This window comes from Plectropomus leopardus, chromosome 21 (assembly GCF_026936395.1).
Source record: "Plectropomus leopardus strain MGB_pleo_1.0 chromosome 21, ASM2693639v1, whole genome shotgun sequence".
NCBI classification, from domain to species: domain Eukaryota; kingdom Metazoa; phylum Chordata; class Actinopteri; order Perciformes; family Serranidae; genus Plectropomus; species Plectropomus leopardus.
Genome location: NC_142196.1, coordinates 240559 through 266322, shown reverse-complemented (window position 1 = coordinate 266322; position 25764 = coordinate 240559). Strand labels below are relative to the sequence as shown.

The window sequence follows — 25764 nt, the reverse complement described above, 5'->3', positions numbered from 1 at the left end:
CCTTGGCTGTTATTTATTTAGAAAAAGACCAGAGGTCAACGAAAAACTGATCAAAAGCATGGATAATGCTGTCAAAGTCAAAGTTCTGAAATGTGATAAAAGGCACCTGAGAGCAGAGATATCCATTTCACCGTGCTGCTGATAATTTCCAGCGTTTTTAGAACAACAACCTCATGACAACTGCTCTCCTCCACATAAAGGCAACAGATTACAGTAAATAAGAGACAAGAGAGCTGCAAAACTTATCAACAAGCTATCAACAGCTACAGTGTCACACACACAGTTTACCCACAAAAGTACACACACACACAATGATGGAGGTGCTCAGCGGTGACCAGACTCCCAAAATAATAACAACCTTTTAAAAGGACGCTTGGTGGCCATCAGATACCCCCAATCCCCTTGAAAAGTCACATGTACTTATTTGTTTGAATGGCTCTGACTCTGACTGGTTAGACTTGCAACCAAAAAAATGTAAATATAAAGGTTATGCAATGCTATATAGAATAGCCAGCGTACTGGGCTATTAGCCTACAATAATAACTCATAGGTTGGCTATTCACCTGTCAGAGAAAATTTAGCCCAAAAGCATGGCCTACATAATACATATATACCTTGTCTTAGAATTTACATCTAACACAACAATCTAGTATTATGATTATTCAAACCAACGTCATCTAACTGGCTGCTAAGGTTAGTCTGGTGCATGTATATTGACACACCAGTGGGGCTTGTATATGGGCTGGCAACTGTAAAAAAAAAAAAAAAAAGAATTCAATTCAGCTTTGTAACCATCTTCTCCTGTTCTTTATCGCCTGTCTTTTCCTGCAACTGCTTTTGTGTTTGAATGGCATGACTGCTCACATGGCTCGCCTAGTTGTGCTCAGCTAGTCAGTCTTGACAGGTTTTTTGCTTCACCAAGCAGGAGTCTTGTTGTCTTGTCACGTGATCAAGAAGACTCTTATTCATGGGTTCCATGTGATGTCATTGTGCCATTTCTGTGACCAATCACACTTGCATACCTCAGGTAAAGAAGATGATGGAGGCACAACAAAATAGAAATTTAACAAAGAAAATAAAGTTTATAAAATATGCCCGAAATGTGTTGTGCTGTTGGCTGTAACGACAGTCTTCAAAGTAACCCCAAACTACAATTATATTCCATCCAAAAGCAACTATTTTGGTAGAATAAACAAACAGAAACAGAAAGCAATAACTTATTTTGAGCAAACAAACAGTGGTGAATTATTAAGTCCTATTCGCATGGGACAAATATTACATGAGGACCTCTGCTTATTAATCATAATTGTAGAGGGTTTCTGTGATTTTAATCCCGTGTGAATCAGCAATGTCCATAATTTGTAAAGTTAAAAAAATTCCAGGGCAAATTAGCTTACATATTTTGGCAAACACAGAGGTCATGGGATAATATAAGTTCTGCGAATCTCCACGTCAATGATTTGGGTTTGTTTTTTTGTTTTCATTTTCCTCTGTCAAATGCACACCTTAGTGACTGGACCAGGCACCTGGTGTGTGCTCCTTGTCACTGCACTGGCCTCCTAGGGACTGTTCATTATTTAGGGGGGAAATTGGCGCTGAAAAAGGAGTCAGGCATTCTAAAATATCTAAGCAGTGATTACTTGTTTTCTTAGTTTTGGCTTAGGGGTCATACAACTTGAAAAGGTAGTATTTTATATGTATTTTGAATAAAAAAAGTCACACCCAGCCACACCCTCCCCTAATAAATTAAGTTGCAGTCCCTCAATACCGGCATGGAAGCAAAGCAATGTCCTGCTGTGGACGGATCTGCAGTAAAAAAGATTTTAGCCATCTGAAATATCACTATCAATTTAACTCTACACTATATTTGAATATTTAATCCTCTTTACCTTCCAAAATAGGCCTTTGTAAACCAGCAGTTCTGCTGTTAAATGGAGTAAAATGACAGTTTTTTTCAGTGGAGCCTGATGTTTTTGATATAACGGCTTCAAATGTCGGTCAGTAAAAGCTGTCTGATACCAAGGGAAAGCAGTGAAAATTTCAAATATGAAAAATGAATATAGTATACATTTAAACTTATCTTATTTTGTCTTATTTTTTTAGGTGGCTTTAAAATAATCAATGAAGGCAGAGTTTTCTCAGCGCCGTTAGATTATGTTTACATGACACGGTTTTCTACCCTGAACTTATTGTAAATAAACTCTTATGATTGTGATGCAGTTTATATCATAGACTGTATAAATAATAAAAGGTTATTTTGCATTTAGCTGAAAGAGGGCATATCTCCACCTGCCTTGGAGGGGTCGGACATACTTAATCTATAAACTGATTCTCCCTCATGCTTGCATACTGGAACAAGAACCGTCATCCAATTAAATTACTTAACTGAGCTATAACTGTACCTCCACTAAATTGTGCATGCAAATGTACTGAGTTGTCACTAAATTGAAGTAAAATACAGACATCACCTATTGCGTGCAAATGTGTTGCATGAAACACAGACATGAGGTCCCGGGGTAATATTTGTCCCGTGCGAATAGAGCTCTGTGTCATTTAGATGTGCTTTACCCTGTCTCTAGGCCTATGATGAAGCTGCTATGTGTAATCTATTTGATAGGACCTTGAAGGCCATAGTGTAGTGAAGGTGTTTTATAGGTGGTCAGTAGGGGCCCAACAGCATTTTTTTCCCAGGAGCCCCTAACACTTTAATCTAGCCATGATGTTGAGCAACTGTCTTCATGTGATGACAGCTAGCGGTAAAGTAAAGAATCATTGGACTTCTCTGTGCACTGATTTGAACACATTTTTATTGGATTGTTGTATTGCAAGTATTCACAAGTACATTTCAGAGAGTGTTATGTCATTATGCCATTGCTGTTTGAGAGCCCCCAGCTGATGGTTAATAGCAGTGCCTTTAGGAGAATTCATCCCTCCATGCTGCTGTAAACCAGACTGCACATGATAAGCCAGTCAATATGTGGAGCTTCTCCATCTCGCTATAGCATTACACCCCAGCAGTCAGTGTCCTACACTGCCCCCATGTGGGCAGCACCCGCTACTTCCATGGTCCAGATGATTGCAGTGAGGGCGATGTTACATTATATAGTGTTACATAATGGCTCTGATGCTGCCAGTGCTTCAGCAAAACAAACCATCCCTGTTACTTTGAAACACTTCCCCCTAACTGGGTCTTATTGTGTCCTCTTTAGTAGCTGGATGTGGTCATTTATCAAATGGTTGATTCGTCACCACAGATCCATCCTCCATGGCAACAGCTGTTTGTGAGGCAGCCTAGGGTGATGTTAAGCTAATTGGGTGTGGCAGCAAGTGTATTTTCAGCTCATGAGCCAGGTAGCCAGAAACTGTGAGTCTAATGCTTCACAGGATGTTTCTGTGAGGGCAGGAAACACAACGATAATAAAGTTTACCTTGGTTCCTTTTTGAAAACCTTTCAGTATGGAATGAGGAAGCTGAGAGATTATTATATTTAAAAAGTCTCGACATACGTGAACACATGCAAGCTCAGAGCTAAAACTTTGTAAAAAATATAGGAAAAAAGGTTATGGATTACTCTGAAGGAACTTAAACAGTCATCTGTTGTCATTGCCTCAGCAAGCACAATGATTCACCATGCAATGTTTGCATTTGATGTATTAGTCTCTATTGACTTTGTAATATTATTACTTAATTATTTACTGTGTAGAAATGTCTAGAATAATTACATACAATAGCCCTTGTTGCAGATGCCACGGTGATGTCTTCAAAGCTCTAATTGTATCTTAGCAAACTAAAGCTACAGAAAGTCAGATTCCAGTGATAAAGACTTGTGGAAAGCAAGAGGTCACAGTGATCATTAATGACAAATATGGTAATTGGTTCTGACTAAACAGCTTTTGTGTAGACAAGCCTGCAGCTACATGGACAAACTTTATTTTGTTTCCCTATTGAGTTTTAAAAAAAGGTGACATGAAATCTGTCTGTGTCATCATTGTTGCCTCTGTTGTCTCACCCTGTGAGGAGTTTCTGTCCCATTCTGAAACACTACACTCAGACAGGCTTTTCTACTCTTACAAAGCAGTAAGGAGTTCAGTCTTGTATTGTATATATATATGTATGTATGTGTGTGGCCAGTGTTGGGGAAGTTACTCAAAAAAAGTAATTAGTTACTTATTACTAGTTACTTCTGTAAATTGTAATGAAATTACTTTACTAGTTACTGCATTTGAAAAGTAACTCGAATATTTTTGTCCTTTCGAGCTATAAACTGAAAGTAGTGGGAATATCGCCACTGGCCGAACCCCCCAGTCTCCGTCTCCGTCTCAGTCTCAGTCTCCGTCTCCATTTTCCTCTCTCCTGTTCGTACCGGCAGCAACGTCACTCGCCCCTCTCTATGCAGCACGCGTCTCGCACGCACACAGACAGCAGCCGCAGCACGCACATAATTCCTGCGCCACTTAAACAGACAGACACAGCACAGGCAAACACGGCCTAGGTGACGCAGGAAAGCGCGTTCCTATAGTCAAGTAAAGTAGTGTAGTTACCGATATTTTTTAGAGTAATGCGTTACTTTACTTCGTTACCCCAAAAAGTAATATCGTTACAGTAATTCGTTACTTTGTAACTCGTTACCCCCAACACTGTGTGTGGCACCGAAGCTCTACTTGGTTGCTTAGTAATTGATTTGCTCTGGTGAGGAATGTAACTTCTTTAAGCGGCCACAGTTTCAGAATGGTTCAAAAACTCGTCCTAAGTCAGTTAATCACACCACCTAATGTCTTTGTTTTCCTTCTCTCAGCTGTGGTTGTTCCAGACGGGACGTCAGAGAAGGCGGAGCTTGGGGACGAGCTGGGTAGTGAAGAGGATCTCCTATATGAAGAGTTTCGCAGTTCTGGACATCGCTTTGGTCACCCTGGAGGAGGCGGCGGTGAGCAACTGGCCATCAATGAGGTAGGCAAGTCTAAAGTGCAAGCGCACTGAGCGCATGTCCAACTCCATTTTGCTAGTTAAACAGTGCAGTGATTTTTTTTTTAAGCCTATTCTCACTCTGTGCTTATAAAATAGCACAGCTTTTTCAGTTCATTCACATAAGAGCACAACACCAAAAGGCACCTTTCGCGTGAATTGCACTGGATGGCATTAGGTAAGAATGTGGCTGGACAAAACAGGTCAGAACAGTTGTTGATCTCTTGCATCATTGTTTTTTATGCTTTGTAGCTGTGTGGAGGAAGACAAATACATTAATAAAAAACCAAAGAGGAAGTTGTCATTATACACTGGTGGACGGCCAACACCTGCTGCGTCGTCCGATTGCACCCATGGGTGGCGTTACTTGAGAACACAATCTGACTGAACCTTTCATGTGAGCATGAAATGTGGCAGGATGTTGTCAGATTGATGTGCTGCCAGTAACAATGAAGTATAAAGAGCCCAAGGGCTTCTCAGCCTGTTCTCTCCTGCGTAATGCCAAAGTGCACCATTTGCATGTGCATGTCAGGTGAGAATGTGGCCGAACAGAACTGGACGGGATGTTATTGTACACCTGGCACCCATGCACTGAAATGCTGATGCATTTCATGCACACTCGGCTGGACAGAACCTGTTGCGTGCACATGTGCGTTTGTTGACGATCTGATGTTGGTTGCCATGTACTGTTGTTGTTTAAACATAACCATGTGCAGTTTTCCCACCATGAGCATTTGACATCACAGTAGCATCATCACACAAGGAAGAGAGCAGACACAGAAACGAAATATTTAACATGTACCTAAAACATTATGTTTTAGATAGGGAATTCCACTGTGAAGCTATAAGAACATTTTTAATTGATTTAATTTAAAACAATTGGAAGATCAACGCTTCAAACCCTGGTTCTTCCCTGCTCACTCCCTGCAGGACAGAGGAGTGGATGAGATAATTAATGCAGGCCCCCAGGAAGTGTGCCACCCTCTGAAGCAAAATTTACATAGTGGCTGAAAGTGGAACTACAGCGTAACATGATGCACACTGGCCCAGAAAGACTTTTCCCCATTTGCTTAACATTGGGAAAGAGACCTCCTTAAATCACTGGATAATTTTTTTGAGACATGTTGACTTTTCAGAATGCATTTTTGCACACTTTTTGATTCTGTTAATTTAATTTCTCCAGTCGTGATTACGATATGATTCCCTGATTTTTTTTTTTGAAGTTGTACGTATATTTGTGTATGTATGTGTGTGTGTGTATATGTAGAGAGAGATAAATATAACATACCATACCATACCATATCTGATTATCACGTAAATATTAAAACTGACAGCACCGCTATTATTATACCGCCGATTAGCTGCTGTTCCTAATAAGCTAAGCTACGAGAGGAATGCTCGTGAACGAGCGCTGTTCGCTTCGAGCACTCAATTCAGGCACCTTGTGTGAGCGAGCCAGTGAGTCGGAGTCAATGCTCGGGTACACTGAGACGTGTTTGGCTGTCGTTAATCACTTCTGCGAATGCTCTATGGGCCAGTAGATCCAGGTATTTTAATAGCCATTATTAAAAACATTAAATCCTAAAGACGTAAAATGCGTCATTTTCCAAATCAAGATTTGGAATTTGGTATTTCTCAAGACATAAGATGAATGCGCATAGGACCCGCGGGATTCTACCGTGTGAATGCGCAAGTAACTCTTAGATTCCCTGACACAGCACAGGCTTCGTGCCGGCCGTAGTAATGGATATTTTTGAATCATAAATCGTCATTTTGACCATTTTACAACACATCCATACGCTGTTGGCTGTAAAGTCTATAATATGGACTTCTTATATATACTTTCCATATATACAGTCTACGGTCTGTATTCAAACTACCGGTTATCAGTGAGCAGCGCGGAGCACTAGTGACAGTTATTAAACGTTACTGAACGTAGTATTTACTTAAGGTGGAGCTGTGTATTAATACACGGGGCAATATTACAAGGCACTGCCTTTTATTATATTTTTATGGGCACAACACTTTTTGATTCTGTTAATTTAATTTCTCTGGTCGTGATTACGATATGATTCCCTGATTAGATGTAGTTATATTTGTGTGTGTATGTGTGTGTGTATGAAGAGAGAGATAAATATACCATACCATATCTGATTATCACGTAAATTTTAAAACTGACAGCACCGCTATAGTTATACCACCGATTAGCTGCTGTTGCTAATAAGCTAAGCTATGAGAGGAATGCTCGTGAACGAGCGCTGTTTGTTTCCAGCACTCGATTTGGGTGCCTTGTGAGAGCGAGCCAGTGAGTCGGAGTCAATGCTCGGGAACACTCGGATGTGTTTGGCTGTCGTTACTCACTTCTGCGCATGCTCTATGGGCCAGCAGATCCAGGTATTTTACACTTTTCTAAACATGGAAAAAGAGTTTTCTCTGCTTCATGCGCCACTGAGCAGCTCTCATAGGAATGAATAAGGCCCCGCCCCCATGGATGTATCCAGATTTATAATAGATCCATGGATTGAGGCTCACTCAGCAACGGGAAATCAGAGACTGCTCTGTGCAAATCTTCACAGAGACATGGTTAATCCCTAACATCCCAGATCAAGCTATTGCACTGGATGGGTGGACCTTGTTGGGAGCCATAAGGACACTCTGATGCAAATTCAAAAAATGCACTGCAGGAATTGAATGATGCCACCAGCAGCAACATGCCCAAGCAACTAGATGGAACCCTCATAGTAGCTGCTGATTTTAATCAGAGCCCATTAAGAGAGAGTCACATAATCTCTGTTCGCTCCAATGGACTGTTTTTTCACAGCAATGGCGGAACATTTAGCATCTCAATAGTTCCTGGAAGTAGCATTAATTGCTTGCGGCACAGTGGAGTTGCAGCAGAGAAGACCATTTGTGATGGGCTGTAACAGGGTAAGCCGTCTAAAGAATCGTTTTTTATATTATCAGCATATCTTACCTAAATCAATGTGCATTAAAGCCTGATACTGAATTAGTTACCGCTAAATTAGTAGATTTACGAAGCAATAACAGATATGCTAACAGGGTACGCTAACGTAAGTACATTGTACTGTATATACTGAACACATATCATTAACCTTTAACAGCCTGTTAATTTAAAATCTCCTGCTCTTTAATAATTTCATCTATGACTGGGGAGTTAAGGGAGAGAAAAGGCTTGTGTGATTTATTTTACAGGTCAGTGTGAGTTACATGTCAGCTTTGTTAAAGATAACATGGTGCTTAAGTGCTATTTTATGGTACATAAGTATTGATATGGAGTAAGAGTGCATATCTGAGACTAATAAACAATGTAAAAAAAACATTACTGTAAACAGAAATATAATTTAAGGGTGAATGTTTTTAGCTTTGTGATTCTGTTGACTCCGTTTGTCTTTATTATGTTTCAGCTCAGCTGATTTCCCATTGATGGCAAAGGGAGGGAAGCTGAAAGACCTGAATGAGATCACAGGGTAAGTCATTTAAAAAATGAAAGGTACTAGGCTTAATGGGGAATTATTCTAAACACTACTGTTACACTACTGAATTATATTATTTTTTATGATGTTATATATGTAATCTTGTTATTTTATATTGGTAACTTACAATAGGAGCACTTTGTGCTGGAGGAACTATTTCGAGGCTGGTTATGAAAACGCAGAAGGCTCTAGTTTAATTCAATTCATTAACATATAAATCCAGTAGAGGGCAATAATACACAGCCTAATGAAGGCTCTCCTCTGGAGCACAGATCTGGCTAATTCATGCATTCACATGCGGCGGTTTACACTTTGTATTAAAATCACTCTCTATATTCACATTGTGACAGCACAGAACAATGAAGTAGCCTAGACCTTTTTAAACAAAGGAAAAAGCTTGGTCACAGGGACGGGCAGGCTGGTAAAGGATCATAGTCTGATAAATGATTAAAAAAGGATCAATATTTGTAGGCCTTTCATATAAAACACTATAGACAAGTGCTGAGGTTGGCACAGCAAAAGCTAAATTCCAAGCGAGTAATTCACTATGATAAGAACAAACTTTGCACAACTAACAAAGTTCCATAACTGAAGTTGAGGAACAAACACGCCTCATCTCCTAAAGTGGTTTCCCTCCCAGGCCTATAAAGGTATGTCTAACCTGCTCTCCTGTCCTTCCCCCCCCTCTCTCTTTCAGCAAAAGAGCTACACGGGATTCAATGAAGCCTGGAGACTCCCTGCACTAAGACAGCACCCTCATCCTGAGTATCAGCTCCCTGTCTTCTGCAAGCCTTTCCCTGTTCCTTATTTTTATTAAGGCTTCCCAATGGTGTGCTCTTTGTTTGGGTAAAATGTTCTAATGCAGTTTTGAAAATGATAATGTAATCTGTGGTGAGTGTAAGCTGGCATCACTCAACAACATTTTCCTCATCTGCGTGTCAGTGGAGAAAATGTGCACGTGTACCCCCTTTCTCTACACGCCTGGATCGTCCCCATGCAGCACAGCAAAGCATGGTGGAGACTATCTGAGAGGACACATCAAGGACAAATGTCATTTTGTTTTTTTAAACTTTGTTTAAAAAATGACAAATAAATCTACCTTCTACCGTTTACCTTCCTCCAGTCAACATGTTGAAGTATTCTGGGGCAAGAAATTGAACCCTAAAATTAATGGTTGCTCCATAAGTGTGTGAGTGCATGTGGTTTATACTGAGTAGCAGGTGACACTATGTAAGGTAGCCTCAGACCCCAATGTGTGAATGTCTGTAGATCTCTTGATGATGCACTTAGCAAAGCGCTTTGAGTGGCTGGAAGACTAGAAACCACTGCAAGTCAATTTACCATGCACCTGGAGCACTGCTTTTAACATGTTGGATTAAGCAAAGTGAAGAATTGAAAGGTTTTCTGCTGAGAATAAGGGCATAGTCACACATGAACGACTGCAGGCAATATTTGTACGTAATATGGGCAGTGCTGGCTGTGGCGGACACAGAAAGCTAGCTCGGTGGGTAATATTAGCTGGCGTACTCATTATTACCATAAAATATGATGTTCTGGGCCGATTTTCCATTTTCTCTAAGTTCCATGTCTGTCTCTAGACTCACTGCCAACTAAGAAGCATCTCTCCTGTGGGAAGTTTGTACTTTTCATGTCAAATGTCATACAATATTGACCGATTAAACATGACAACAATTACTGGGCCTCATTCACAAACAATGCATATGCACAAATCTAGGTTTAAACTGTGTGCAAAACCTGGGATTTGTTGGTACTCTTTGAACAAATGTGCAGCTGCCTCAGATGATGTTTATGCACAAATGTTAAAAGCTGGGCTGGCTAAGAAAACAAACCCACAAACTGAATGCAGAACATTCTAAAATGGCATTCATGGAAAAGTCTTCAATAGACAATCATTTTTTACCATTACCGTAAATTCATTAGTGCATGCACTTATTTGATGTCCTTTCATCTCCATCAATTATTGTCATAAGTAAAAAATTGGACTATAAAAATGAAGTGTCGATGCACCATGGCCTTTACATGTACAAAGACACAGCTGCACTGCTTTCTCCATGACACTCCTCTGGACAAAAGTATTTTTCTGTATAGAGAAATGCAGGTGTGGCAGTATGCTGATTGCAAGTAGTGAGCATGTACCTCTAAATTTAGAATAAAACTCTTATTCACTAACATAGGCATGGGGGTAAGGACAAAATTGTCAAGTGCGCCAGCCTATGTATCCGATGAAACTTTGCAGGAGTACTTATTGAGTGCACAGAGTAAGAATATATATGTACATATTATTTAAAAAGGTCCCTTGCTATCGGGTAAGGTTGCAGTTTTCAAAGTTCATTAAAGTTGAACTTGACAAGATGCAGACTGGAAGAAGATGCTTTGCCACTCGGAGTGAATGAATTTACTCCTCTGCATTGACTGTAAGTGACCAGGAGGCAAGTATTCACTTACATGGCTGTAGCTTACAACAAATGGACAGACAGTGGACCTCATGCAAGAAATAATATACAAACAAATTTTCTGTCATTTTTGCTTGTGTCCAGGATTTGTTCTTATTTGTTTCTTAACAATAATTAACAATTAATAATTGTTTTCTTGAGAAAATTGTACGAATGGTCCAGAGCACTGGTACTAAGATAAGAGAAAAATAATTTGCTCTAACCATCTGTGCCCCCTTAAAAAATTTTACTCTGAAACCCCTAGGTCCGAAAATGGGACCTTTCCTAAAACTGCTTTAAAAATACTGTACAGTTATATTATTTTCCAATTTATTAGGGGTAAATCTTTTAAACAATTTCAGGCCTGATCATAAATGCCAAATATTAATTTTCACTATTTTAACCCTTTAAATGCCATTTTATTTACACAATACCACTGCGTTTTAATGAAAAAAAAAAAGAATAATTTTTCTTATGCTAAATGCTAAGGAGATTTTTTTGGGCAGTGGTTTATCATAGTATGGGATATGTCAATATTTAGCAACAACATTGACCGCTATGAATTGTTAGTTTTTGTATAAATTCAGAATTCAATCAGAAAAACACCCTTTCAGACCCCTAGGTCCCAAAATGGGAAAAAACTGCTTTAAAATATTACACAAAAATATATTTTTACCATTTCTTTGGTTTAATCTTCAACCAACTTTAGACTTTTCATAAATACCAAATAATTATTCATATTATTCAATAATTTTTCATTTTCCTTTAAATCCACTTTGTTTACACAATACCATGATTTGGTGAGAAAATCAAAAAAAAAAAATGCATATAAAACTAAATTATTTCCCACATCATAGATGCTGAGGAGATTATTGCATACTGAGATATGTCAAGGATTAGCAATAACAATCATTTATATGCTTTTCTTTTTTGTGCAGGGTCAGATAATCAGAAAAACTCACTCTCAGACACCCAAATTGCTAAATGGAACCCTTCTGAGAGATGATTTAAGAATACTATACAGTTATATGTTTTTCCATTTTTTTCTTTGTAACTTTTAACAACTTCAGACCTGATCATAAATATCCAGAAATCCATTCATTTTCAGAATTTTAACCTCTTTAACATCAGTTTCTTTACATAATGCTACTGTTTTTAATGAGAAGAACACAATCAAAAATTAATTATTTTTCAAATGCTAAGGAGATTTGTTTGTTTGTTTGTTTGTTTTTCTTGTATAAACTCACTAATGGTCTCAAAATCTACTAAATAAAAAAAACAGACTTTCCCACAATTTGCTTTAGTACACCCTTGTTTTGGTGCCCACCTAGGTGGCATCTTTGATGTGCTGCAAGATGGCCAGTGTTTTCATTGCTTGAGGGAGTGCAGGTGCAGGTGTGTATGGGCCTCTGTGTAGGGGGGTGTGTGTGTGTGCGTGTGTGTGTGTGTGCACTCGCGCATATATATAACAGGGAACATACTCATCGTTACACAGTCACCAACAGGGAACGGCAAAACTAACAGGGGACATTTTTTAAGTCCCCACTTGGACATGCTCTAAATCATCATAAAATCATGTGTTATGGCCTCTGGTGAAATTTTTCAGATTTTGCCAAGAGGGGACCAAAGTGTGTGTGAGTGTTTATATCCATATTCAGAGCTCTCCCTCCTGGTTGGAGCTGGTATTTGAACGACCCATTCACACACGTCGCTTTTAACACTCCTCTCCCCAGCAGCCTTTCAGACTGCAGATGGGCCGTTAAACAGGCTTTTTAGTAATGTGGGTGACATGAAGGCCACAGAATGTAATGTATCAAATATGATACAAATAGCATGATAGGGTTAATAAAGACACCAGTCTCCTGAAAAGTGATTTGTTATTAGTCTTTGCATTAAAATTCAAGGCTTGGCTTTAGGTGATTTCATAAGTTTTAAGCTCTATACTGTATTAAAATAAAGGGCTACCCAGAAGGCAGGAGAGAAATCAGTATTTTAGAGCCTTAAAAAAAGCAAGAAAACTATAATCCAAGCAGAATAAACCTTTACATAAAATGATCAGCAGTAAGATTTTTTCTTTTTAGGTTTAATTATGTAAAATGATGTAACATCAGACCTTGACTAGACCTTTAAAGTTGTTCAGTCCCCTAGCGATACTGACCTGACCAGTTTTCACGAGCACTGAATGTCAATCAGTTTTCAATATACTTCAATATACACTCTCAGTCTGTACGCATAGAAATGTAATTTGTTTGTGGGTGCACATTATAGAAAACATGTCCAAACATAGGATAATGCAACATGGGTCCACTGTTGGCTGGTACATAATGACAATTAGTTCCTCTTGGATAGCATGGAGTGACGTTCACACTCCACCATGTAAAGAATAAATAAAATGAGATAGATAAGACTTACACAAAAAGAATCTCACCTAAATAATTCAAAAAATTATTCTCAACTATGATTACAATGACTGTGATTATTATAATTATAACTAATATTTTATAACAAACTATAAAGGCTCAGTTTAGTGGATGGCTTAAAACCATCTAGCTTGACACTGTTTTACAATACGGCTTCCCCAGAGGGCAAGGAAATATTTTTAAATCTAAAGAAAGGAGAAATAAATAACAACAATAATAATAATAATAATAATAAGGGTAGGAAGAAAATGTGAGAGAAAATACCAGCAAGATCTTTACTAATTTTAATGAATTGCTTAAATTAGTTTATTATCAGAATTTAACTTAACCTTGAGATTAGCTCAATCCTCCAAAACTCCTTTGAGTTTTTAGATGCACTAGAACACTAGATTTCTGTCAATCTTACAATGTACATATGTTTTTTTCTCTATAATCACAGGAATGCATTTTATTTGCTGATCTACTCTACAGGCAAGAGGTCCACACTTGTGTAGTATAAAGCAACAGGGGTCCACAGTTGGCTGGTACATAATGACACAAGTTACTTGTAAATATATCTAAACTAAATCATGTAATTTTTTTTTTGCTTCTAAAAGGATCTGTAAGTATGTATTTTTGTAACTGAATATAAAGGCTCAGCCGTTGTGGATGTCTTTACCATTTTATAGCTTGACACTGTGTTTAAAAGGAGCTACCCCAGTCCATTCTCATTGTTAACTTTTTCAAATACATTCCCTCTGTCAGTGCTTTTGGCATACCTGCATCAATCTGGATCATGGCAGGATGATGTGAGATGAGAACATAGCCGGACAGAGCCAATGAGCATTATTATCGTCAGTAGAACAGCCAGACAACCGCGAGCACATCTGCATACATCTTAGCGTGGCATCACTTGAGAATATGGATGGACGTACTCAAAACTTCCATTTAACAGTTTTTACAAGCAAAAAAATGCCATGCAAGTTTTAGGTTTTATTTTTGAAGATTTAAAGTTTTTTTTCTATTGGGAAAAGAATATTAAAACAAAATGTTATTTTTTTTTAAAAAAGAATAAAGTTTCATCATCATTGAATGATGCCTTTCAGACCAATATTTGCATAAAATGAAGCAAATAATTTAAAAATAGCTTTGCTGGTCAAAGTCTTCTTTGTAAAACATCAGAGCCACTCAGAAAGACTTAGAGGGCAACTGTGGAACTGAGTGGATTAGTTGTGTGAACGACATACAGTGAAAATCAGATTTAACCGGTTTAAATAGTTAAGAATTCTGTATAGTTGCAGTGATTTGACAAAATTGCAGGGTCTCCCAGAATTCACAGAATCAGCTGAATTTGGCATTTATTGTTATGGTTGAAATCCAATGTATGTGTGCCCATCTGAGGAATCCATTTTATTTGTGCTCCACATTACAGAAAAGAGGTCCACACTTGAGTTGTATAAAGTGACATGAGTCCACTGTTGGCTGGTATATAATGACACAAGTTCCATCTTAGATATATAGTATGGCGTGACATTCCATTTCAACATGGATAAATGACAAAGAATAGGAAAAAAAAAGTTAGATGCATTATTGTTAAAAGAAAATAATCTTACAAAATGTAATAATAAATTATTTATTTTTTAGAAATTGGAGATAGAAATATCATTTTAGTTTTTTCGTACATTGCTTTTTGAATCGTGCACCTGAATAAGTTTTGAGTTGCTGTTTAAGAGTGTGCTCCTTTTTACCTTGTGTTGGCACATTGACAACCCATCATGATATAAATGACTAGAAACAATCTTTAATGGTATTTATAATATGGGAGGTTTTGTGAGCAATCAGTTTGTCTCAGTTACAGGGATAAGTCAGTTAGAGGAATGATTAACCTCTGAAACCTCTGTTCAACTGCTGAGATGAACTATTTCAAATTCTATAGGTTTGGCTGTACTTTTGGCTGTACTTTAACTTTAAATTCTAAAAAGGAAAGTCAGTCCACACTTTGTCCCCTCTTGCCCTGTTCAAAATGACACTTCTTGTTTTGTTTTGTTTTGTTTGTTTTATATTTTTCTCCAATGTTTTAAATTAATCTTAAATCTGCATTAGACAGATAAAATTGTATATACACATTACTAGATCTCAAGAAAACCAAAACAACTACAACTACTAAAACAACTAAAGAAATATAAAACAGCCAACAATACAAAAACTGCAGAACTAGGATCAAAATAGGATTCACTTTCAAGTAAAATAAAAAATAACTGAAGATTTGGATTGGATTGTTACCACTGTGTACGACCTTTGAAGTCTTCTGTTGTAGGAGAGGGAACTGAGGATTTTTAAATGGGTGTACTGGCATGCAAAATTACCAGCACATTTATGGATTGTGTCTTTAACAGAGGCTGACTACTCATTTTGTATTGGATTAAATGATTTGCCATCTCTCTGTGTGCATGCTGCAGTGACCAGAGGGACTTATTATTATTCAACACAGTTTTGGTTTATATGAAGAATTTCAAATTCCTTAAAGGGTTTTAGTTTATGATGTAAGCATTAAACAATCCTCCCACATTGACTGAATGGAGTGTCCAGCACCATGTGCCTTTAAGGTTGCCTCTGAGAAATGAGTGACTTGGAGGGTGAGGGTCAGCGTGTGCAGCTCTGTGCCAGGCCTTGATTCTCTGCAGTGTGGGGTTGGTTTCTTTGTTGTTGACGATGGTCAATAGGCCATTCCACATTAAGCTTCAAGATGCTAATTTATATTAGCTAGAATGTTACATCCAACTCTGACTGCCTGAGACATGGGTCTGTCCCCTGTCCTGGGTTAAGCAAGTGGCACACAGTGCTTATTTTACCTGGTACAACATCTCTGGATTATTGGGAAGAACATCCTAAAAGTTTACAGATTGGGCATATAATTCTCCACTCAAATTCCACTAGCTTGAATACTGATACAAAAGTAGTACTTTTTACTGGATAGTTAAATATTTGAACATATTTAATCACCTAATAATTACATAATTTCATGGCAAACCATTGTGATGTTACATAGTTTATTGTGCCAAGTTAACATTTAATTGTTCTAATCATAATAAAGGTTTGGTTTCAACTATAGAGTAAAAACAAAACTAAAGAGTAAGAGTGATCGTCTGATCATCATGTTAAACATATTCAGGAAACAGAAATAAAATGTCAGAATGCAACATTGAGCCAAAGAAAAACATGGTGGATTATTGTAGTTTTGTAACATAGGTTTTGTTATTGATCTGTAATGTTGAATTTATGTAGTCCATTTTCACCTCCTGAACCCTTTTCATTTGAGCTGCAGTGATATAAATTTAAAAGGTTTGGTCATAAATCAGTTTGAACTTATATATGAAAATAAATAGTTTTCTAACCTATAAAACATTTAATGGGGGCAAACGTGTATGCATGCTTAACACAGCGCTGAGAAACAAAGCATTTTTTAAGTGACTGTAAGATTTAAAACAGCAAATGCAACTTTAAAATGGCCTCCCAAATAATATGTCAAGATCCACTACATGGTATTTTTTAACAGTTTAACAATATACCATCAGTAGTGTATCAGTGTATCAGCGTACCATCAGTAGTTGCAATTTATTTATTAGTTATCAAGTAGTATTGACAAAAGTGAAATTAACAGTCTGTTAACAGCCAGCTTAGGAAAGATGACACTGACATGTAAAATTACCAGCACATTTATGGAGCTTAAATGCATCCCTAAAGGAGGTTAAATATTCATTTGTTTGTGAAAAAATTGTTGTTCATCTCTCTAAGATGTTAAACATTTGATTCAGTGGTGCTCTGCATTATTAAGTAAGCTTAAATCACATGGTGTTATAGATATATTGTTAGATTTATGAGCCTTCAGTTGATGAAGCTGACAAAAATATGTAATTTCCTCTACACTGAAGAGGTGGAGTGACCAGCACCATATGATTCTCAGATCCTAACTTTGAATGTTGAACAGTGGAGACTGCTGCCACTGAGAAGTGAGTGACCTGCAGTGAGTGAGGGGTTTGACTCTGTGCAAGTCAGTCTGTGAAAATCTGTCAGGCCTTGATTCCCTGCAGTGCGGGGATGGTTTCTTCTAGCTGACGATGGTGGTTAGCACATGACACATTGAGCTAAGGGTTGCTAACTTCTCATATCAAGATGCTGTATCTGATTTAGACTGACTGAAACGTGGCTTATTCCCCCATCCTGGGTTTAACAAGTAGCACACACTGCTTATCTTGGTTAGTACAACATCCCTGGATTATTGGGAAGAACACCCTGAAATTATACAGATGAGTAGGGCATACAATTCTCCACTTTAATTCCCATTTTAAATACTGTTTTTTTTTTTTCAAAACTTGTACTATTATGGATATTTAACTAGTTGAACATATTCAGTTACCTAATGATTAAATCTGTTATTTCATGACATAACATTTTGATGTTACAGGTTATTGCCTCAAGTTTACATTTTCATTATTCTAATTATAATAAAAGGTTCTGTTTTAACTAAAGAGGTAAAACAATACTACAGAATTAGATACTCTGTAAAGCATCTACAAACATTATTTAGATAGTTAAAATGTTGTCAATGGTTATTGATTGTATGGAGTAAAACTAATTTGGCCCTTTTAAATGTTTTATAGGTGAGCTACATAAAGAGTACATGTTTTGTCCTGATTGTGTGATTATCATTTTAAACACATATATGAACAGAAAGTCAATGTTGACATGCAACTTTGAGCCAAAGATAAATGTAGTGGGTTATTGTTGTTTTGCAACTTTTGTAACCTATTAAAAATTTAATGAAGGGCAAACATGTATGTATACCTTACAAAGTGCTTAGAAAGACATTATTTATTAAGTGACTCAAAAGATTTAAATTGCAACTGCAACTTTATAATGGTCTTCCAAATAGTATTTCAAGATCTGCTACATGGTATTTGTTAACAGTTTAACAGTTTATTACCATTAGCAGTTGCAACTTTATAGAAACCATCCAAAACAATGTTTATAAACAGTTTTCAAACCAACTATTAATAGTTAACAAAGTGTTATAAATATTTGGTCTATCTATCCAAGAGATATTTATATTGTATAATTTACTTTTTTGTTTTACAAAGGTTTACAAATTAGTTGGAAACCATTAATACTTAGTTTATGTATTTATACAAGACTGTATAAGTCTTGGTATTTGACTAATAAATAACAATCTATAACATTACTTATAATGGGTAAAGTTAATTAGTTATCATTTCTTCATTGGTTATCAAGGAGTATTGACAAAAGTATAATTAACAGTCAGTTAACAAATTATTAATGATGCCTATAATACAGTAATGCCAGCTTCAGAAAGATGATACCGACACGTAAAATTACTACATTTATGGAGTAAGATGCATCCCTAAAAGAGGCTGAGTATTCATATGTGTGAAAAAAAAATGTTATTCATCTCTGTATGATCTATGTACATTTGATTCAATGGCTTTGTGCATTCTTTAGAAAGCAATCTGTCTTTATTACATTCACACACAGTTTTATAGATATATTTTTATATTTACTTGGCCTTCAGTTGATGAAGTGGACAAAAATATGTAATTTCTTCTACACTGAAGAGGTGGAGTGACCAGCACCCATATGATTCTCAGATCCTAACTTTGAGTGTTGAACAGTGGAGACTGCTGCCACTAAGAAGTGAGTGACCTGCAGTGGGTGAGGGGTTTGATTCTCTGCAAGTCAGCCTGTGAAAATCTGTCAGGCCTTGATTCCCTGCAGTGCGGGGATGGTTTCTTCTAGCTGACGATGGTCGTTATGGTCGTGAGGACATTACACATTGGGCTTCAGGGTTGCTTACTTCTCATATCCTAGATGTTGTATCAGACTGAAACATGGCTTTTCCTCTTTCCTGTGTTAAACAAGTGGATGTTGGGTAAGATAATGTTAAACTGTAAAGAGTAGAAATACAAGCAGAATTCCACATTTGTCGTCAATTGCACAATTGACTACAAGCTATTCAAAAAAAGGAGTTAAACATGTTTTTCACATGAAGGAACATCTGCTGGGAAGTGACATAATAACCACATGTATGTAATATCACTGAAATAATTGAAAGGTAATTATTTATTAAGTGGCTCTCTAAAGCAGTAGGGCATCTTGGCTCTCAGTGGCTCTGTTTGTCTGAATTTTTTTAACAATGGCCATCAGAAACACATTAACATTAGTTAAACTTTAAGTGCTAAGAGTTGTTTCAGTTGACAACACTGGAATGTAAAGACCTGTAAAGCTGAGTGTCAATGTAAACTTATTTTAGCAATCTCACATGCCTTCATGCACACACTCTCTGCCAGTGACAATGCTGTATACCAGCCCTGTATTTTGCCAACTAATTTACAACTCTATGTGTGTTACCAACTATAGTTATCAAAAACAACCAAAAATAGATATAACAATAATAAAAACTTAGTTCTGGGTTGCACAAACCTCTTTGAATGGGGTCAACAGAAGATAACTAGTGAAGGCCCATTCATAGATGTGTATCCTGCTGTGATGGTTTTGAGATGAGGTGTTGGTGGCTCATCACCATTTCAATGCCCATCAAAAACACTAACATACCAGTTAAACTTTAAAGTGCTAAAGAAAGGTTTTAGTTCCACAATACTGGAATTTAAAGTCCTGTAAAGCTGAGTGTCATTGTAGAACTTATACATTATAATTATTTATTATGTGCCTTTCACTTCATGCACACTCTTTGTGCACTGTGACAATGCTGCATGCCAGTGTGTGTAGTATATGTTATAGACTGTAGTTTAAAAAACAAACATCTTTGAATGGGGTCTAGATTAGATAATGCTAAAATACACTTACAAACACAGGTGTTTCATCCATCACTAAAAAACTATTCATTTTGAACACAATGGAACACATTACAAAACAAGATATTTGGTGTTCAAATCCATTACCTATCATAATAAGCATGAAAAAGGAGCCTTGAGAAATACATAAAAGAGACAAGGCTAAAAACCAAAATGAATGGCCATGACCTTTGACCCATAAAGCTGCACTGCATTAAATACCAACATGACTGAAGGATATCACAAAATGAGCTCAGGGACACTAAAACCACTGACAGTGGACACAGTTTATCACTGTATCTATAAATGCAAATTAAGACTTAACTATGCAAAGTGAAAGCCAGATATCAGCAAAATCCAGAAACACTGCCAACTTCCGCGGACCTGAGCTCATCTGTCACGTCACAGTGAATATTAAGACAAGTTATAATTGTGTTCACATTATAGCCTTTATTTTAAAAGCTACACTGGCAACATTTCTGGTGCCAATTTACTAAACAATGAGAAGCTTTACTGAATAGATACATTTTGTATTAGATATTTTCTCTTTACAAAAATGCACCTTTCTATTTCTTTTTCATTAATCTATGGTGGAGTGTGATATCACTCTGTCCTATCAAAAGGAACTTGTGTCATTATGTACCAGCCAACTTGGGACCACATTAACTTTTATTCTATATGTGTGGCCCTTTTTTCTGTAATGTTGATCAACAAAGAAAATGCATTCTTATGCATATAAATTGAAAGCACGCACATACATTGTAAAAGAGATCCTGTGCTTGTAATAACTCTTAATGGGAATTTCCAGTAAAAGTCTGATAATAAATCTATTTTTATGATTAATCAGCAAATACTGTTGCTGACCTTTATATCGTTTTGGTCCTTTCTGGGAAACCCTTCATTGTAAAGGGTGAACATCTAAAGTAGGAATTCCAGTATGTTTTTTCCATGGCCAAGGGATCAGCCAGTATGTGTGATATCTCTGATCTAGACACTAGAAAGAAGTCTCAGACTTGTAATGTCATGAAGTATAAAGTCTGGAGCTGCTCCTTCTGCTCATCGAGAGCCTAATTTTGGGGACCAACAGAATGTTTGTTATCCCTTAAACCCAAAATGAACTTTATTATATTGGTGTTGTCAGTTCTGTAACAGAAAATGTTCCCATATACTTATAACATTGTTCTGGCTGTTCTCAGTGTCATCTAGAAAATCTTTCACAATTTCATATCAATGGAAGCAACTCTACACTTTATATCACATGACATCACAAGCACTCCAGTTTTTGGATATGGGGCGAGTTACCCATGTTTGACTAATGTTTTTAGACTGCCTTAGATCATAGAAATAATATGTATGTATTTTAGAAATGGGCATAATTTCCCATTAATACAGTATCAAGCCATAAAAAGGTTAAGCCAGCCACTAAAGTTGAGCCTTTATATTCTGTTACACAAACATACTAACAAATCATATTTGAAGAAGAAATGTAACATTATTCAGATGAGATTTTTTTCACAAGTATTATTAAATATGTTTATGTGCTTTACATGGTTGAGTGTGAATGTCACTCCGTGCTATCTAGAAGGAACTTGTGACATTATGTACCAGCCAACAGTGGACTCATGTCATTATATCCTACTCAAGGGGTGGACCTTCTTCTGTAATGTGCACCAACAAACAAGTTGCATTTCTTTTTAAGTACAGACTGAGAACACAAGTATATTGAAAACTTGATTGACATTCACTACTTGTGAAAACTGGTCAGGTAAGTATTTTGGAAATTGAACAATTTTAAAGGTCAAGTCAAAGTTTGATGTTACATAATTTTTAATTTAAAACTCCTTTTTAGTTTTTCTTACAAAAGGAAATGGAGTGTGGACATTTTTTTTCTTTTTGGAGTGCAAAGTTCAAGAGTACAAACAGAAGTCGACTTATGAAGGCCCATTCATAGATGTGTATCCTGTTGTGATGGTTTGAGATGAGTTGTTGGTGGCTCATCACCATTTCAATGCCCATCAAAAACACTAACATACCAGTTAAACTTTAAGTGCTAAAGAAAAGTTTCAGTTTACAATACTGGAATGTAAAGTCCTGTAAAGCTAGGTGTCATGTGAACTTATCGTAACATTTATTATGTGCCTTTCACTTCACGCACACTCTCTGTGCACTGTGACAATGCTGTATGCCAGTGTGTGTAGTATGTGTTACAGACTGTAGTCATTAAAAAACAAAACATCTTTGAATGGGGTCTAGATTAGAATAATGCTAAAATACACTAACAAACACAGTGTTTCATCCATCACTGAAAAACCTTGTGAACACAAAGGAATACATTACAAAACAAGATATTTGCTGTTCAAATCCATTAACTATCTGCCATAATAGCATGAAAAGATTTAGAGAACCTTGAGAAATCTCTGCATAAAAGGGACAAGGCTAAAAACCAAAAATGAATGGCCATGACCTTTGACCCATAAAGCTGCACTGCATTAAATACCAACATGATATCACAAAATGAGCTTGGGGACACTGAAAACCACTGACAGTGAACACAGTTCATCACTGCATCTATAAATGCAATTTAAGACTCTACTATGCTAAGTGAAAGCCAGATTCAACAAAATCCAAAGCCACTGACTTCTCTGGACCTGAGCTCATCTGTCATGTCACAGTTTGATTTCTTTCTTTTGGAAGCAAACAGCTTTTAAGGATTAGTCACAGACTTGTGTTAAATCATTTTATAGTGATTAACTAATTAAAATAAATATATTATTTATTAAAATAAGTAATTATATTGCTGATCATTTTATGTATAATGTTACTCGTTTATAGATTTATTTTTCTGAATTTTTGGTGATACATTGGTAGTTACAATTGGTCTGGTCTAAATATACATATATATATATATATATATATATATATATATATATATATATACATATATAAAACAAAGACAACAATAAAGTTATTAACAGTAAATAGTAAGATAAAACTGAATTCACAGGATTATGGGAGCCTTCTTTAAAAGATATACTTTGCTTTGGCAAGTATTATTTCTGTAATATTTATTATCACAAAAAATGTTGATATATTTTAAGCAATAAAGTTTACATACCCATTTTTAAAGATACAAATGAAGTTTTAGTGAAAAAGAAGCACTCTATGGGTGAGAGAACCAGGATAAACCAGTTTGACTGCAGTATGGATGTCCCCTTTGATAGGCAGATGCCGCTCAAGGCTTCAGGTCCCCTCTTGGCAATTTCTTTAAAAATTGTAAAAAATCACATTTGCAAGTAATATTGTGAAAGAAGACCTCAAAAGTAAATTTTCAATTCTAGTTTTGTATTTTTAAAATGACTGCTAATAAAGGTTCCCTCTTGGATAGTACACTTAGATAGTCCCCTATTATTCATGTTCGCATGTATGCGTGTGTGTGTGTGTGTGTGTGTGTGTGTGTGTGTGTGTGTGTGTGTAGGGGTGTGTGTGTGTAGGGATGTGTGTGTGCGCGCGCATGTGCATATGATCAGGACACATTATTTAGGGCATTTGAACTTTGGTTTTATCCCTTTATTTCAGAGCAAATAGGGGAAAAACTATGGGGACCTATGCTGTGGGGACCAGTAGTTCATATGGTCACCCCCTACAAAGATGTAGCTAACACACACACACACACCGCTGCACTTGCACGTTCACGTTTGGTTGTTCTGCAACAGGCCAAGGATGAGGCCCATTTCACACAGCAGTGTGTGAGCAACGCCGCACGTGTTGTTTTTTTTTTTGGCGCCCAGGTTATCAAGTCAGAGCATGCACACTGCCCGCCTGAGCAGCACTTGTCAGGTGCATCTCAGCAGCGTGTCAGCTGCAGCACATTCAGAGAAACGGTGGCTCGCCGATATTTTTCATGTGACGTGCACGTTTGTCAGCAGAAATAGACGTGAAAATGGTGTTTTGATGATTATATTGACTCTATACCACTTTTTACTGCAGTTTAAAAGTCTCTCCCTTTCACAGAGATGAGAAAATACAAAGACATCTGTTTTACTCTAACTTCCCTGCTTTCCTTTCAAAACAAAAGCCCTCTGCCAGTGTCTCTGTGGATAGAATCCCATCAGTCGCTGATACAAGGCATTTTATTTTGAAACATTTACAGGACCGTGTTGTCAGCAATGCAGGGGCTTACACAACTTCATAAATGAGTGGAATTCGTGCTTACAAATATGGAAATACAGTACTCATATCTGTGATGCAGCATGTCTGAACACCACAAGCATGAAACACGCTGCAGTTTGGAAAGGCTGAAGTCACGCACTGCTGACACGTGCTGTGTGAAATGGGCCTAAGAATGAGACACGTGTCCATGTTTATAAGTTAGCTAAATGAAAAGTAGACTGGAACGTACAGATTTTGACTTTGATTTTTGACCTGGTGTAAGATTTACACCTGATCTTGGTAAGAAAAGGTCTTTAGTCATACGACTGACTTAGTTGTAGACCAGGTGTAGCCTAAGCCCTGTTGGTGCAACTGGCCCCAGAGGAACAAGATAATGAGGGCAGAAGATAAGATAATGTTCTCATCATTGTGTGTACATTGTAGCTACAAACCTACCATTTGCTGACTGTTTAGGCCGGCATTCTCTCTCCCTTATGCTATCTGTGTTTATGCAATAGTCTTTGCTACAGTAAAACACACTGAATATGGCAAGTTTTGGAAAAGATTCGGATCGTTCAATCAGTGTGTAATTTAGTCCTTTTTTGTGTCTTCCTACATTGTTGACTGCTGCTTCATAATTGTCCATGTTTCGGGATGGTTCTAGTAGTCAATGATTTCTAGTTGTGGAATGATTAAACTGTCCACACACCAGTCCTTATTCACCATAAAACACGGTCCTTCTTTCTTTAGAGTTCTCTGCTCTGTTGGATCACCACATTATAAAATAGTCACCTGGTTGAATGGTGCTGTCCAGAATTTAGCCAAGTTTTAGTGAATCAAAGAATGTTACAGTTCGCAATATTCTGTTGGAAACTGATGCGCCCTGGAGGTCATCCAGTTTATTTTCCAACATATGTACAATGGCTTAGCAGGTAGCTAGTTCATCTGATGTCCACTCTTCTTCTCATCAAATGTTTGTATTCTTGGTGCTATTTCTGTTTGGCTCTGGGAAGTTGTGGCGTGTTGCTTCAAGTGTGCTAGCTGGCTATAAGTTGTTAAAGAAAACGTTTAAAGACTGATTGAGTTGATTACCTCATCCTGATGATGACCTGCAGCCGCAAGCCACCCCCATCCAGCATCAACCACAGAGAACAGCACCAGCACTTGCAGAGATAGACATTTGAGCCTACATTTAGCAAAAACAAAAAATGTGTCACTGACAGAGAGGGAGCTGGAGCTCAGCATCTGTGCCTGACATCATACCTGAATTTTTTTTTTTTTTTTTTTGCACCAGGGGTCTGATCCCGGACCGTCTAGATTAGTGAACTTTCTGTTGCTGCCATTTCCAAAGCTGCTGTCCTCTCAGCAAATCTGCCCAGAAAGCTGCAACTAACACAGCAGCAGGGCTAACACTAATCTCTGAGCTGTTAAACAACTAGAG

At 37.2% G+C, this 25764-nt stretch overlaps 1 protein-coding gene across 2 annotated transcripts in view; it reads left to right on the top strand.

Annotated features, from left to right (window-relative positions):
* Positions 1 to 25764, top strand: part of LOC121960495 (rho guanine nucleotide exchange factor 4-like) — a 160407-nt gene that overhangs the window by 88953 nt on the left and 45690 nt on the right. For both annotated transcript variants that reach the window (XM_088071809.1, XM_042510217.2), the window contains exon 2: positions 4796 to 4947. In XM_088071809.1, the coding sequence (XP_087927935.1) occupies positions 4796 to 4947 (152 nt within the window). The remainder of the gene's footprint in view (positions 1 to 4795; positions 4948 to 25764) is intronic.